This window comes from Protopterus annectens, chromosome 8.part0 (genome assembly GCF_019279795.1).
Source record: "Protopterus annectens isolate FY-2018-M chromosome 8.part0, PAN1.0, whole genome shotgun sequence".
Classification (NCBI taxonomy): domain Eukaryota; kingdom Metazoa; phylum Chordata; order Ceratodontiformes; family Protopteridae; genus Protopterus; species Protopterus annectens.
In genome coordinates this window covers 600,240,424-600,257,681 of record NC_056741.1, presented here as the reverse complement: position 1 = coordinate 600,257,681, position 17,258 = coordinate 600,240,424, and the positions used below count along the sequence as shown (strand labels likewise).

The 17,258-nt window shown below is 41.6% G+C and overlaps 1 protein-coding gene across 1 annotated transcript in view; it reads left to right on the top strand.

The window, feature by feature from the left end:
* The window catches only part of PHF8 (PHD finger protein 8), a 3,148,719-nt gene that overhangs the window by 867,883 nt on the left and 2,263,578 nt on the right, over nt 1–17,258 (top strand). Inside the window, exon 7 of the mRNA XM_044080095.1 lies at nt 15,533–15,695. Coding sequence (XP_043936030.1) covers nt 15,533–15,695 — 163 coding nt within the window. The remainder of the gene's footprint in view (nt 1–15,532; nt 15,696–17,258) is intronic.

Here is a 17,258-nt window from a genome sequence, read left to right as displayed (position 1 = left end):
CCCAGCTTAGTAAGTCTGTCTATGATTCCAGAGTGGGGGATGGTGTCAAAGCCCTTGGTGAGGTCCAGATAGGTTGTGTGGACCGCCTTACCCTCGTCCACGGCTCTGGAAACTGATTCAAAGAAGTCAGTCAGGTTCAGGAGACAAGATCGGCCCTTCACGAACCCAAACTGGGTGGGGTCCAGTGTTTGAAGGTTGGTAATGTCTTTGTTTGTAAGTTCCATAATAATGCGTTCCATGGCCTTGCAGGTCAGGCTCGTCAGACTGATGGGGCTGTAGTTCCTGGGATCAAAAGTGGATCCCCCCTTGTGGAGTGGGATAACTGTAGCTGCGCGCCACTCGGTGGGCACGAAGCCTGAGGTAAGGCTATGATTAAACTTGACATTTAAAAGAAAGGAGGAAAGGCTCAAGGTGATTCTGATGGCACCACTTTGGCCAAGGCAGCACTGGTTCCCTCTGTTGATCACTTTAAAAGGAGGTGGCAGGTATTGCCTCAGGGTGCTGACTTACTGAATTAGAACAAAAGATTTTTCTTGCCCCCTAACCTGGTCAGTCTGAGGGTGACAACTTGGATGATTTCACGTCGATTGTAGGTAGGCACTTCAACTTATAGTACCTGCTTAACTCATTCGCTCTGGAGCAGCTTAAAAAATGCTGTCTGCTTACTTCCACTGTAGGAACTACAGTGCAGCCTGACCTCATTTTCAGATCATCCATTTGTAATACCATACAGAAAACAAATGTTCATAACTTTTTAACCATAAGAGCTAGACTAAAAATGTACATGTGAAAGTCGGTCAGTAGGCACTAATCTTTCCAGTGGTGTAAATGTTGATAGTGTGTATGCAAGTTATTAAATATTTCCCAAGGAATGCTGTTATGCATATTTTTTAAATTTTTTGGTAAATTATCTTGGTGAATGTACCATGTAGACCCAAACAATGTGTAATTAATTTGTTTGTATGAGTGTCAGGTTCACAGGTTGGTACTAGGCTATCAGCCCTAGGGCCTATACAAGCCTAGCCATAACAATTCCCTGGCTATTTCTTCCCACATTATTTACTTTCCTGGACCCCTGTCTACCTTAACCATTACTGTGTGATGCTCCCTTACTAAGATATTCACAGAAATACAATTAATATTATATTTCTCATAATCTGATAATTAAACAAAGCATAATATTTCATCACCTTTAACAGATAGAGACTGCATATCAGTGTACAAGTTGTGTGGCTCAGTTTCAGCTTCAAAACGATTTATCATGTGTGTTGTCACCATGCTCCCTTGGAAAGATATGGGTATAATAATATCCTAATTTCCATAATGAGACAAATAAGCAGAGTATTTGATTTCTGTCCTTGTCCTAGATAAGCATTCATTTTTTTTGCAGAAATTGATGTTTGTTCTGCTGTGAATATTACACTTCACTTCTGATCTTGCCTTACTTCCTTGCACACACTTTCACGGAAATATGGCAAATATATTAATTTTCATAATCTTACAATAAACTGGGACATCTGTTCATTTATGATGCACACAATTCATATTATTACATGAAGTTGTACATTTTGATAGTGGCTTCAAAAGGATACCTCACTCATCACCTTGCCATCTTTCATAGCAGAGTTATTTACCAAAATATGAAAAAAATGTAATACTTTTCATAACCTGAGTCGTAAATAAGTTGTGTTTATCTGTACATGTGTACAGCATACAGATGCAGTACTTTTACCATTTTGTAAGTACAAATATTGTCCTCAAAATGAGGCATTACTTAGTTTGTTGACATATTCCCTAGCAAAGTTATTTACCAAAATATGGAAAAGTATAATACATTTAATAACCTAAGGCATAAACAAACTGTGATATCTGTACATGTGTACAGCATATACAGAGTTTTTTACCATCTTAAAATGAGGGTTTTCTCAGTATGTTGGCAAGTTCCCTAGCAGACTTGTACAAAAAAATATGAAAATTATCATAATTTTCGTAACCCATGTCATAACATGAAATATCTGTGCATACGATTACAGCATACATTTACAGTTCTGTTACTGTGTTGTAAGTAGTGAAAAAGGTTTTCATAAAATAGTTTTACTTTAGTGGTCCTACTTTGGTCACGGCTGTTTTCTATGCTTTGTCACTAGGTGCATGTTGCCAGTATATCAGGCATTGCTGCCATCACGCCGTTGTGTAGATCAATCAAGAACAGGTCAATGCTGTGAAGGCTGCCAGCCTAGCTAGATAGAATTTTGTAAATAATTCTATATGATTGTGAAATTTAATATGATCCATAGGTGTGTTTTTACAAATGTAAGAAAACTTTGTTATATGTTCTGAGCCTCAAAAATGTAACCGCAGTACACCCTGTTGGAAGAAAGCTGATAAGTGAAGCATTTTGTGACTTTGATGTCAAGCTCAGAGACAAGATGTCTGGACTAAGAAATTCCTTCTATTGTCTTAGGACAAGAGTTAATTACTAGGTTTTATATGTAAAGTGTCCTGTATTGCTGTGGTTTCCTGGCAGGTGCAAGATGACAAACAAATGTTAAATTTTGAGATGTTCTTCGTGTTTCACTGTTGCAGTCATTACATTTGGGTTATCTGCTTGCAGTAGCCCTCAGTCGGCCTGATTAACAAAGTCTTGGGTCCTGTGTCGGTTAGTGTCCCTTTTTCCATGACGTCAGGTCGTCAGGGGTATAAAACATGCAGCCGACACCATTACATCAATCTTTTTTGCCGTGCGGTGCCTGAAGCAGAAGCAGTTCGCAAGTGCTGGTCGACCGACTCCTGAAATTTTCGTTTTTGAGTTTCAGAACCGAAGTCTTCAACTAAAGCTAAGTACCCTGTTGGGGAAACTTTTTCTTGCTCCTTCCGATGTCAGTAAAAGTTAATAATTGCATTACTTGTGAAAAGCAAATACCTCACAAAGATTTTCATTTGTACTGTATTCCTTGCCTGGGCCCTGACCACGATGTACCTTGCTGTCGGTTTTGTGCTTTATTTAATCAGCACACTTTCCGTCGTCTGTATATTTTCACTTCTAAATATTTCGGTTCATGGTTTAATTATCCAGAAATGTCGTCGGTTAGCCATCTGACTACTGGGATTCCGAAAAAACGCAAAGATAAAGACAGAGACAGGTCGCCGAGGTCCAAAGCTGCCGACGACGCTTCTCCTAAGCCAGTCGCTAGTTCGCCGGTACTCAGTGAGGTGCTTTCGCAGCCCCTGATACCCGCTACTTCTGACTCGCAGGCCTCTACTTAGACCCATTCAGAGTCCAGTATGTGGAACCTGCGGATGTCTCTACCTTGGATGGGTCCAAAGCTGCTCTGCAGGCACCGGCTTCTGAGGGTGTATTCAGGCCTACGGACTTAAATATTAAACCGACACCTCCTTCTTCATTTAGGCCAAAATCTAGAACCGTGCCTAAGAAACCGACGCCCAGGTCATCTGCTCAGGCCTCTATGCCTAAAAAACAAATGATAAGAATGGCTGAAGATCTTATAACTCTAATCAGGGGAAGGCCCCCCCCCTTTCTAAGAGGCCTAGGACTGAAGTTGTTTATGAATATTCTGAGCAGGATTCTGATTTTTCTGATGATCTGGATTTGCCCTTATCTACTTATGAGGATTCTGATGCAGAGGACTCTATTCCCTCTGCTTCCCCTCCAGAGGATTTTTCTTTTGATGAGACCTTCCATACTCTAATGGAGCATTTCCACTGGGAAAGCCAGAATTTTTCTGATTCAAAAAAGAGGCTTAGGGATTTCTTACTCCTACCTCAGCATAGGCCTTTAGCTATACCTCCTGTAATAAACATTGTTGATGATGCCTTTTCAGAATCTAGTTTGGCTCCTGATTCTTTGCCTCCTGCTCCCAGAAAACCTGACCAATATTACAGGGTTCCTGATTCACACAAGTTCCTTTTTAAAAATCCTATTGTGGATCCAGAGACTATTTCACAGGGACCCAAGGGTATTAAGGCTTTTACTGCTAAAAATCCTACCCCTTCTGATAGAGACTCCAGGGCTCTGGATAGATGGGGTAAGAAGGTTTGCACTTCTGCAGCCTTGGCCATTAGGGCTTTAAACTGCCAGTTTCATATGTTAAGGTATCAACAACATGTTACTGGATTGCTTAAACAGAAAATTATGTTGATTCCTGACTGTGCTGAAAATAAAGAATGACAGGATTTAATGCATTCTGCTGAACAGGTTGGAAAACATACTTTGCAATGTGGATTTGATTCATTAGAGGCCTCTTGCAGGGCTGCTGTTACTGGGTCTGTGCTAAAAAGGCATGCTTGGCTCAAGGAGCAATCTTTGCCTAATCATGTTAAAGCTAAATTATTGGATGCTCCCTTAAATCAGGACCGCCTGTTTGGCAACAAGGCTGTGGAAGTTCATAAATAGATGGAAGATAAAGCTAAATCTATGCAAACTGTTAAAGATTTCTTACAAGTTCAGCCTCCTAGATTTAGTAGGCATTGGCCGTCTAAGAATTGGTCCTTTCCAGCCCCTTCCAGGTCTTTTCAAGCCAAACCCAGACACAGCAGAAACCACAAGTTTCAGTCCCAAGGGACACACAAGACTAAGCAGTGGGGGGTTTCCGCACCCAAATCTGGGAGTAGTAAAACTCCCCCCTATGGAAAACTGTCTCAATGACTTGCTTTTAAAACTTCCAAGCACTTCCCAACTGAATGCTCCTTTAGGTGGAAAGATTGTTCTTCAGGCCAAAAACTAGAAACTCATCATCCAGGACAAATGAGTTTTAAATGTAGTGTCCCAAGGATACAGATTTCACTTCCACACGTTACCAACCCCAAGCGGGTGGCCAGATCTACCCCCAAATCAGTTGGCAGAGGCCCAAAATCAAGTGCTCTCTCTCTTAAGCATGGAGGCTATTCAGTTGGTACCAGAAGAGAAAAAGGGACAAGGTTTCTATTCAAGACTTTTCCTGATACACAGAAAAGGCAATACTTGGCATCCTATCCTGGACCTTTGTACTCTAAACGCCTTTCTCGTGATTCCAAAATTCAAAATGCTGACTCTTCACCAGCTGTTTCCTATACTAGGCAAAGATGCATGGTTGGCAACACTAGACTTAAAAGAAGCATACCTGCACATCCCTATCAGGGAGTCTTGCAGAAAATACCTAAACTTCAAAGCAGGCTACATGCATTATCAGTTCTCTGCACTGCCCTTTGGCTTATCTACTGCGCTCAGGGTATTCACAAAGTGCCTAGCTCCAGTCATTGCATTTTGCAGGCAAAGAAATATTCAGATATCCCCTTACCTGGACGATGGTCTAATTCAGGCAGAAAGCCAGGACATTCTTTTGAATCATCTGGCCTTTGTTGAAAGGGTACTGACTTTTCTGGGGTTCACCATAAACAAAAAGAAATCACACTTGATACCCTGTCAACAAATTATATTCCTGGGAGCAAGCTTGAATACAACTTCCCAGATGGCTTTCCTCACGCCAGAGAAACTGATTCATTTGACAACCTACTTCAAACAAGTGGCCACAAAAACCCAGCTATCTGCAAGGCAAATACTGCAAGCCTTGGGGTTCATGGGCTCCTGCATTCTTCTAATTCCATATGCAGGGCTGCATATCAGGAAACTACAATGGTATCTCAAAAGCCTATGGTGTCAACATTCACAGGATCTAGAAGCAAAGATTCCTATCATACCTTGCCTACGCCTAGAGTTCCGTTGGTGGGCAGAGGCCTGCCACCAAAACAGGGGACTACCATTCACATTACCCCCTGCCGCCGAAATCTTAACAGACGCATCAGACTACGCATGGGGGGCCCACCTGGCAGGGAAGTGCATTCAGGGCAAATGGAACCCAAGTCAAATGCACCTGCACATAAATCAAAAGGAAATGTTAGCTGTACAGAATGCTCTGACAGCCTTCAAGGACCACATTCTTCCAGGACAACTAATGGTAAAGATGGACAACACCACTGTCATGTGATACATAAACAAGCAGGGGGGTACACATTCGTACCCCCCTCTGCAGACTAGCCATGACATTGTGGAACACAGCCTTGAGCTACCAAGTGAATCTATAAGCTCAATTCCTGCCAGGAAAACTAAATACACTGGCAGATGGACTAAGCAGAAACCTCATGGACCCACACGAGTGGAAACTGGAACCAAGGATTTTCAACATGTTGACAAGCAAATGGGAGAGCCCAGATATAGACCTGTTTGCTTCCCCCCAGAACCATCAACTGGAAAAATTTTGCACAAGGATTCCCCACAAGCTAGCTTGGAAAGTGGATGCTCTATCCTTCAGCTGGAAAAAACTGTCAGTTTATGCCTTTCCTCCCCTGCCTCTGCTCTCCAAGGTACTACTAAAGATCAAACAGGACAAGCCAAGGACGATTTTAATTGCACCAGACTGGCCTCACCAACACTGGTACCCACTCTTGTGCAGTGTGTCATGCTTGGCTCCATGGCACATGCCTCAGACTCCTTCCCTGTTGTCTCAGCAGGAGAACCAGATTCTGCACCCTCAGCTGCAAACCCTGAACCTAGCAGCGTGGCTTATTACCTAATCTCTCCTTTACTATCACTCAGTCAATCAGTGATGGATATTATTTTAGAGACAAGGAGGCCTAGTACTAGAAAATCTTATGTTGCAAAATGGAAAAGACTTTGTGCCTAGAACCAATCTCAAGGAATGAACGCAGCAGTGCCCAATTTACCTCAGATTGTACAATACTTGACTGAGATGCTTCATAAGAGCTTGTCCTTTTCCTCCATCAAAATTCATGCCTCAGCTGTTTCAGCTCATTATAGCACAGAGACTCACCTCTTCTCTCTCAAGCAGTTACTCAGAGGGGCCAAAAATTTTAGGCCACCCAGGAGAGCTCCAACTCCAGCCTTGGGATCTTAACTTTGTCTTGGAGAAACTCACTCTTCCTCCTTTTGAGCAAGCTGCTACTGCAGATTTAAAATGTCCTTCCTGGAAAACAACTTTCCTTTTAGCAATCACTTTAGCTAGAAGGGTAACTGAATTACAGGCCCTTATGGCAGTGGAACATTTCATCATCTTTCATGCAGACAGGGTGTCCCTCAGAACCAATCCCTCTTTCATGCCTAAGGTGGTATCCAGTGTGGCTCTTAATCAGTCCATTCATTTACCTATCTTCTTTCCTAACCCACAGAACAAAGGGGAACTGATACTGCACTCTTTAGATGTGCACAGACAACTTAGATTCTACTTGGACAGGACTAAACGTCAAAGGAAATCTGAACAACTGCTGGTGGCATTTGCTGCAGGGACAGAGGGGAAAGCTATTTCAAAACAAACCATTTCAAAATGGATAGGCTACTGCATTCATTTCTGCTGTCAGCACCATGGAAAACCTATCCCACAAGGCATCAGACCCCATTTAATCAGGGCTGCATCTATCTCTACAGCCTTTCTCAGGGGCTTCCCTACTAGGGACATCCTAGAAGCTGCTACTTGGAGTTCTGTACATACTTTCACCAAACATTATTATTTGCCAATTTTCTCTAAATCCAGAGCTGGTTTTGCCACTGCAGTCTTGCAGGGCCTTATAGCTGGTCCTAATTCCATTTAAATTCCTCCACCCAACCTTAGCTTTGGGAATCAACCCAAATGTAATGATTGCAACAGTGAAACATGAAGAACATAGTACAGTTGTGTACACTTACCATAAATGTAGATATTCGAGTGTATTCACTGTTGCAGTCCTGGTTACCCTCCCTCCAGCCCCCTTTCTTCTTTTGGCTATACCTCTACTCTCACCTTACTATGCTCAAAAAGATTTTTGGTGTATTTGCTTTTTTGTTGGAGGTATATCTTTGTATTTATAGATTTATTTGCTTCCCATTAGGGGGGGCACCTGACATCTGGGGCAAGAAAAACTAATGTAATGGTGTCGGCTGCAAGTTTTATACACCTGATGACCTGACGTCATGGAAGAAGGGACAGCAAGCGACGCTTGACCCAAGACTTTGTTAATCAGGCCGACTGAGGGCTACTGCAAGCAGATAACCCAAATATAATGACTGCATCAGTGAATACACTCGAACATCTACATTTATGGTAAGTGTACACAACTTTACTTTCTGTGAGCTTGGGAAACTTCAGCAGAGGTGTCAAATATGATGTAATGTGAAATGACTCTGCAGTAATGTGTATATCAATTTAAGACTGTCTCAGAGAGAAAGATTAGAAGCATTTTGTATTTGTCTTCAGAACTGACATCAGCTCACCAGCACTTGGTTTGATCCGTGAATAGGATCTTAGACTTTAGTGTTTCTCTTAGAGTTAGATAGGAATTTAGCCAGATTAGTCTAGCTGTTTTACTATATTTATGTCAGACTATCCTACAATATTATTTTAAAGTTCCTGTGATCTCTGAACTCTTGACTAGCACTGTGTTGAACAGATGAGTATTGTCTTGTGTTCTTATTATTTATTATTAAATATTTTAAACCTTTCAACTGTGGCTGTTTTGTGTTGAAATAATTTAAGATCTTGAGAGTACTTGCATGTATTTGGTTATACTGTCCAAGCCACTCCAGTAGTCTTGCTGTTCAGCACACTTACTATTTGGATAACAGTAATATTACTCAGTGAAATTGGTCACCCTTTGGGAAGGTCCTTATAGTAGCTGGTATTAGTGGTTGGTGGCAGTTGGTACTACCTTATATTCCGGCCAGAAAGGGGGCACAGCTGGAGAACCTGTGCAGCCTTCCCCAGGAGTGTCTGTGTGTTTGTATATAAATCAAATCTTAAAGTGCATGTGTGTCATCTACTTGGGCAGTGACACAAAGCACTGGTTGTACAGAGAGGGTGCTGGAGGTTTTAGTTTGACCACTAGGCTGAGGTCTGGACCCTATAGCTTTGCCAGTTGGGAGTCTTATTACGGATCTGGAGAGAAAGGGCGAAACCAGCAGCTGTGATCTCTGTGTGCTCTTAAGGGAAATTGTACTTTACTGTCTGTGTACTTGTTATCCCCCCAATGTGCACACCCCTCACTGGTGGTAGTGGTGAGGATTGAGGCTTCTTGATTACTGGGTCAGTGCATGGGTGTCATCTTCACTGTAATGCATACCTCTTCTTGCAATCTAGTGTACCTTCACTGTAGATGTGGGAAAGCTCAAGTTGTATTATTTTGCACTTCTGGAGGTATGGCTGGCGGCCCATTGAATGTAGGAATGGCCACACACCCACACTGTCACTTGTTCCCCTCCTCTTGAAGCCATGTCAGTGTCACAAAGTAGAAGCACCTGTACAGAGAAGAAATGCAAATAGGTTACTGGTGATGTTTGAGAGATTTATTGGGTTGCTACATTATATATATATATATATATATATATATATATATATATATATATATATATATATATAATATGCATTACTTTGTTTGCCAGTTCGAATCTTCAGTCCTATCCACAGTGGCATTATTCTTTGGATAAGGTTCATAGTTTGCAGTGGTAATGCAGAGGTACATACCTACTAACCAGGAAAGCACCAACTGACGCACACTGGGGGGTGGATTCTGCATGACTCCACATCGACAGAAACCAAAATCTGGCATGTGCATTCATCAGTGTGATAACAACTTTTAGTAATGTGAATAACAATGGCAGCTGCTGAGAGTTTTACCTAACTCAGGGTTACACTGCAACTGCATTTATTGTAAATTAATCATGTTGTTATGACTCGTATTTCATTACTGCAAGGCTCTGCATGGTCTGACAAAGGTAATAATTGCTGCATTTAACCTTTTGAGTTAGACCTTCATTATATTCCTGGTGCAGGTGTAATGTAAGACTGAGTCATTACCGTCTGTTAGGAAAAGACCAGAATAATTCAGTAAAAGTAGTATAACACTTGTATATTACTGAGCCCTTCCTCTCACCTAAATTCTATACATGACTAATAAAGCCAGAGATGATGTTCAGAATACATGGTTGCTGCATGCTGGAGTTAGTGTACAAGTACATTTATCAGTAATGATGTAGGAAACCTCCAGACACTGGACTCAACCCAGACTAGTTTCATGAAGGGTAGGTTATGCCTACTCAAGCTGATGGAGTTCTTTGAGAAAGTGACCAAAGCAAAGGATGAGGGTAAAATGGTTAACACTGACTACTTTTACCTGCCCATTGAATTTTGTATAATACCCCACTCGGGCATTGCTGACAATCTCAAGAGTTTAGGTGTAAACCCAACAAGAACCAGTAAGTTTGAATTGAGGAGTCTGCCCCTTGAGAGAGGTCAGTCACCAATGGAGTCCTTCAGGGATCAGTCATGGGGCCAGCTCCATTTGGCATTTACTTCTTTGAAGTCAAGGCCAACATCAAGGGACTTTAGCTGACCAAATTTGCAGACGATTGCAAATTAAGAGCAGTTACAGAATCCCCCACTGACAGTAATGTTCTCCAAGAAGGGCTGACATAGACAAATAACTGATGTCAAAGCCACTGCCTGAAAGTAAATGCCAAGAAATGCATAACATCCTTTTTGAAGTTAGCAGTCCCTGTTGACTATCATACTGACAACATACCTCCAAGAGCTGACTCAGTAGTCAGGGGCTTGGGGATATATTTAGACAGCAATCTAGTCTTTAACCATTATGCATATATGGAAGTAAGGATATTATTCTGTTGTGCAACTTATAAACACAAGTATGGCATCTAGGTCCAAGGAGGTCATTGTTCCACTATATTCGGCACTCATCAGACCTGTCAGAGTGCAGTACCCACTTTGATATATTCTTAACCAGGCACATCCAACAATTAACCTAGTATACGGCTATGAATCTATGAATGTATAAACCTTATTTTCATAAGTAGTTTATTTTCGTAGTGCATTGCCATGGATTTCTCCTCCTCCTTTTCCTCTACCTCTTGTTTCCTAACAAAAGTACATGTCCCTGATCTTACCTGTAGATACAGGTGTGGAGCACCACTTAACTAAAGCAGCACTGTGCTAATTAGCACACAAGTTAACCTATACAGGCTCCCTTCTAGTATAGGACTGACTGTTTCAACATATTTATATTTTCCTGTCTTCTTCCAAGGTAGAAAGGGGCAAATTCCAGTTTGGAAGCCAAATTTTACTCTTACTGCAATGGATGGATTTATTTCATATGCACTTTTTGTATTTCAAACACTTATAGGAAAAAAAAATTATTTATCAGTATGTACACTAATTACTTGATACTCCAACAAGGCAAAACATGAAGCAAAATAATAAAAATATTTTTTTTCAAATATGATAAGCTTTCTATAAATGTGTCTCCAGTAATTTAGTCCCAACTGCTCAAGAATTAAAACAATTAATGCATTTATTTATGTCTACAATGTTATTTCTTGCATAAAGTAATAAATGTAAGAAAATGAAATGCTAAAAGAGTTCTTTTAATGAAAAATTATGCTTCCTTGGTATTCGCCACCGAAGCAGTTTTTTCATTCTTTCATTTTATATTTATTCCCTTGCTTTTGGCTGAAGTACTAATCAGTGAATGCAGAAAAACAAGTGGCGAAGAGTTGCAGCGCTCTAAATGCATCTCAAGCAGTGTTTGATAAAGAAGGCTTTGAAAGAGGCATCATAACTAATAAATCAGTTTGTGAAAGTGTGCGAAGTGGTACAACAGACACATTGTCGGAATTTACACTTCTTCAGCAAGCTATTTCTCTCAGCAACCTGATGTTGAACAGATGTCAGGTAGGAGATGGGAGCTGCTGAAAAGGTCAGTACATGGAAAAGTAAACTAGTACAGCAATTTAAAAGTTAAAAAAGTAAACTTTTAACCTATGACATTCACTGAAGTTTGACAGAAAAGCTACAATGGCTGCCTCATCTTGTTTGCTGTGCATTTTGAGCATCTGGAAGTGCTCATTGGTGAGATTGTTTATTTATTTTTTTTATCAACCACCACTGACTTCATTCCTTTTTTCATTACACAAATCCCCCGATTCCAACACCTTACAACATAGTGGAGGTTCTCATATGCTGTTAATTGTAAAGATAGAGGTGGCTTGATTATTTGCAGGACACAGCCATTCTAGTAACACCATGTTAACATCATGAATGGTGTGTGCAAGAAAATAAATATGAACTAATTTCTGAGATTTAACTAAAAATCAGATCACTGTATTTTAGTTTATAAAGTAACTCTTTGCCTGATTGTCATTGTGCAGCTCTGCAGTGTTCTATCCCCCCCCCCAAGACTTCTAAATATCGAACTACTTCAGGAAGCACATAAAAATATGAACCAAATGTAATAACAACAATAGCAAAGTAAGTCCCTGAAAGCCAAAACATTTTTCTCACTGTTCTTGCTTTGAGGGGCATCGTAGGCAGCCCTTAAGCCATTGACTTTTGCTTAGCATTCCGATTGGCTGCTTAAGGTCAAAGTCATTCACTGATTGGCTCCCTTTCTCTCTCTTTGCCGACTGGCTATAATTATTATTTGGGAGCCAAGCAAAGAATGAAAAGTGGAGCAACCCCTTCAAAAGTGCAACAGAGGAACACTGCTTCAACTGCGGTTAGGCATGGTATTGAACTGAATTGATAGAATAACAGATTTTGCGTTGGCATGAATTTTTTTAAGGGTATGCAGTCAGAAACTCAAATGTTTGTCATTATTTTCAAACTCCAGTCTTTAATGATTTGCCACTAATGAACCTGAACCCTTTGTCTACTAATTATTTATAGCGTTGTCCAGATTTCTTGCTGTAAGAGGCTGAGAGATGTGCTCAAACCTCTTTGCTGCCAGGGGATTGCTCGCACCATCTCAATCTTCACTCTGTCTCCCACATACAGTCTTGTCTGCTTTCATACACACATTCACTTACACAAGATCATTGTCTCTCTCTGGATCTCACACGCACACAGTCTCTTCTGCTTTCATACATATATTCACTCACACAAGATCGCTCTCTCTCTCTCTCTCTCACTCATACACACCTACCTCATACATGCATACACTTACCGAAAGTTGATAGACTTGCATGTTTAGCATTAGCATGAATTTTCTGAAGGGTATGAAGACTGACACTCAGAAGTCCTCAATAAGGTAAAACAGCTAAGTTCCACACAGTTAATGAATTTACTGTGAAGAGCGATTGGGTATAGGTCTCTGAAGAGAGAGAGAACAATGCTGCTACAAGAACCCCTGTTTATTTACCCCTGAACAAAGAATCTTGAGGTGTGGAGGCGGAGATATTAGACAAGAGGCCATGACTGCATGAATCTGATTGGTTGCCACTGCTTGCATGATGTCCGGAGCCAGTGAAACAATGCGGGATAAAGTTGTGGATTAATTTTTTTACCCTGGTAAATAAAATTAAAGTTTTACAAGCTCTTTAATATTGTTTTTTACATTTCTTTTTTGGGGGGGGGGGGGCTAATGCAGGCGAATGAAGAAATAGTGTGCCTTCATCACTTGGACATGTCTTGCAAATTAAATTGCAATTCAGAAAAAAATGGATTGCTGTGAAATAGCAGTCACAGAAAGCCAATTTTTTTTAAAAAATTCTATGTAAACTGTAGTTAACTCCACTAAAGTCGAGAAGGTAATTAACAAAGTTCAGGTACCTTTTCAATTTGGTTTTCAGCAGTGGAGTTAAGTTGTGCTTATGAATATAGTCGTGCTGCTAGACGGCACTCTGATGTAATGTTCAAGGATAATTACCACCTCAGGGAGCGATTAGATGTAACCTTAGATGAGCCCTCTAATGGTACTCAAGGTTAATGAGTTAAAATTATAAATAAAGCCAAATACAAGGAAATCCTGCTTTACTAAATAGAAAATATTCTCCTTCTGGTACAAATATAGGAACCTTGATTCAGATAAATCTAAAGGGACTGTGGTCCTGGAGTACCTATCAGACCTTTACAAATTAGGCCTAGCTTATGCAACTGTCAAACTGCACGCTGCTGCCATTTTTTTTCTGCTTAAACATGGATCCATTTGTATATTTTCCAGGTAATCTTTTAGGTAGTTCCTAAAGGGGATCTTCCATCTTAGCTCATCTAGAGTATAGGCTGCTTCCCCAAGGGATTTCAACATTGTACAAGAAAAACTAACTCCAGCATGCATTGAACCACCAACCTCTACTACCCTGTCCTAGAAGATGCTGTTTTTGTTAGCTATTAAGGAGAAGTTTTGAGTTACAGAACAGTTCATAGTCCCCCCTCCTTCCTTTATGCCTAAGGAGATTTTTGAGTTGTCTTTTAACCAGCCAATTAATTTATTAGTTTTCTTTCCAAAACCAGAACACATAGGAAAAAGAATCCTTTAGTCCATAAATGTGCAGAGGCAGATGAGATTTTATTTGCCTAGAACTAAAAAATTCAGAAAGCCAGATTAGCTGTTTGTGTTCTCTGCAGAAAGGGAAAGAGTAAACCACTAAACAAACAAGCCCTTTTCAAATGGCTTGCTAAATGTATCTTGTTATTCAGCGTATGGCAAAGCTGTTGCAGGATACATTAGAGCCTACTCTACTAGTGCCACTTCAGATATCACAGCCTCCCCTCAGGGATGTTAGCATAAATACTATTCTTGAAGTAGCTGTCTGGACTTCTGTCCACGCTTTTTCTAAACACAATGATTTAAGGACAGCTTGCAGGGCTGAGGCAGTATTTGTCTCCACTGTCTTGCAGGGCCCTATCTCCTGATCACTAATGTCTGTCCTACTACTTATTTTGCTCCGAGAATCTTCCTTAAAATGACAGCTGTGACAATAAATACTACAGTGAACTTAGTGCAGTTGTGGTAGTGACTTGCCATAAATGTAGATATTTGAGTAGATTTGCTGATGCATTACCGATACCCATCCTCCTCCACCTCCTCTATACTGATACATTGTCACTGTTTTGACCAGTTATCCTTTATCTGTGGGTCGGGTGGCTCTCTAGTACTTTCTGCATCTTCCTAATCACTTTCCTACCAGACCTTCATTCCTGTTTTTTTTTTTCTCCTGTTTGTAGTCCATAGCGAAGGAGATTGGAAACCCTTGGAGTGGAGTTGTGCAGACAGGGCTGTTCCATTTATTCAACTAGGCTTTGATGTTGATGTCCTTACCTGGCTATTTCTGGAGCATAAAACATCAGAGCACCTCTTGTATTGCCAAAGCCCTTATGTCATGGTGCGAGGGCCTTAGCCAAAGCACTGGGGGAAAGTAAAGCTCTAGAAATCGTTCCGTCCAATTAGGCTACCTGTATGCACAGTATCCCATAAATGAAGACTGTGAATTTACTTGAATATCTACATTTATGGTACATTCCTAACACAGCTGTACTGTACACGGCCAAGGAAAGAGCACTCCTTTGTGGAAGCAAGTAACAGCTTAAGAGTGAAAAGTAATTATGCCTAATTTATAAAATTTGTACACTGTTTTCCTTTGTTTATAATAGTGAGTACTTCAGAGAAAGGCTAGTATCACTCCTTAGCTAGTAGTAAATCTGTAGAACAAGTCAAAATTTAATATTTAGTGTATTTATCCAGCCCTTCCTTTTATTTTTAGGGGGAGAAAATCTTCTATTTGATCCGTCCAACTGCTGCAAATTTGGCCTTGTTTGAGAGATGGGGTTCTTCATCCAATCAGAATGAGATGTTTTTTGGAGACCAAGTGGACAGCTGCTTTAAATGTTCATTGAAACAGGGTTATACACTTTTTATTCCAACAGGTATAGTATCCAGCATCAAACGTGTTGGCTCATTCTTAATGTGCTGACCATCAAATTGTTTATTCACTGACTGAAAAATTGTACCAGGCAAAAGACAAGAGAAAGTCAAGAGTTATATGGTGTTTATGGTTCCAATTTGGTCATATTCAGAGCAAAGACAGTGCTGCTGTACCTAATTTATATAAAATGTTATTTCAGTGAACTTTTATATATAGCAGAATTTTTAACTGTTCTAATTCTTCCATCATATACATTGTATTAGTGAAAGCAAGTACTTAATGACATTTCACTTTCCCAGATCAAGCGAAAACTAGATTTAAAGGGCAAAAAGGGGTGTGGAGAACTTTAACTTTGGCAGTTTAGAGGTTTGTGCACACGAAGAGAGCTCTCATCCCAGCCAAAGTAAATTTTGGAAGACTTTTCCCATTTCACACTTAGTTGAAGCGGAGGTCCTCAGATCCGAACCAGTCCAGACCTTCCTCGGACCCGACCCATTCCTCTGATCTGACCGTGGATCCTTTACAGCCTTTGTATCCAGCTAGGCCTTCTGATCCGACTGACTTGTCAGATCCTATCATTATTGAATACTCCCCAGTCAATGCTAGGGAGTCAGGTCCAAGACAGACCAGCAGGTCCCCCTCTAGAGACCGTAGGCCTTCGGCCAGGTCAGGCCATTCCTCCATATCCTCCCGGTCCACCAGAAGTTTGCTGCCTTCTGATATGGATTGGATGATGAGGAGTTTTCTCAAAACCAGTTCGAACTGGGGCTTGTTGCCATCCGCTAGCCATTTGCCCAGGGGCTCTTCGCCCTCCTCAGAACTCCTCTCTCCCCATCTGATTCATCCGACTTCGGTGCCCAGGACCAGAGCATCCCCAAGGAAGAGGCCAGCTGTGTCGGGTATTGCTTCCTTCCCCATACTGTCTGGGTCACTGGCTGGCTCTGCTCCATTGCCCTCGGAGCTGGAGATGCCTTGGCCCCGTGAGGTCCATGAGGGTCACCGGGGTGGGGGGGGTCTGGTCCGGAGTGTTCGGACCATTCTCTCTCCTTAGGGGCATCCACTTTGGACAGTTCAGGGCTGATATTGTCCAGGGATATGTGTGTGCGCTGTGTCGGGGTCCCCCCTTATGCCCCGGTCGGGTGTATCCACTGGGGACGAGGGGAGGCTTCTTCCAGCCCGTTGGCCTTCCGGGAGATAGAGAGGACCATCTCTGGATGGTTGGCTGCCTCTACCTTGGCTCTGGATCCTCCCCTCTGACCGTTCTACTTTGGGTGGTGAGACCTCCTCATCATCCATCTGGGGTCTGCCCTCCAGTGAACGCCTTCAAGCAGGCATTATCCCCATCAGGGACCATTCCTCTTCCAACTCCTCTCCGGGGCCCACTGTGGAGGACCCTCTTCGGAAGAGGACATGCAAGAGAAGGCACATGGACTCCCCTCTAGAGTCCCTCACTGAGGACACGGATTTTGAGGATGGAGACTGGTCCCCAGCCCTGTCTGAAGAGGTGTCCTTTGGGGACATCCTCGAGATCCTTAAACAACGAGGGCGGTTGGTCTTCCCCCAC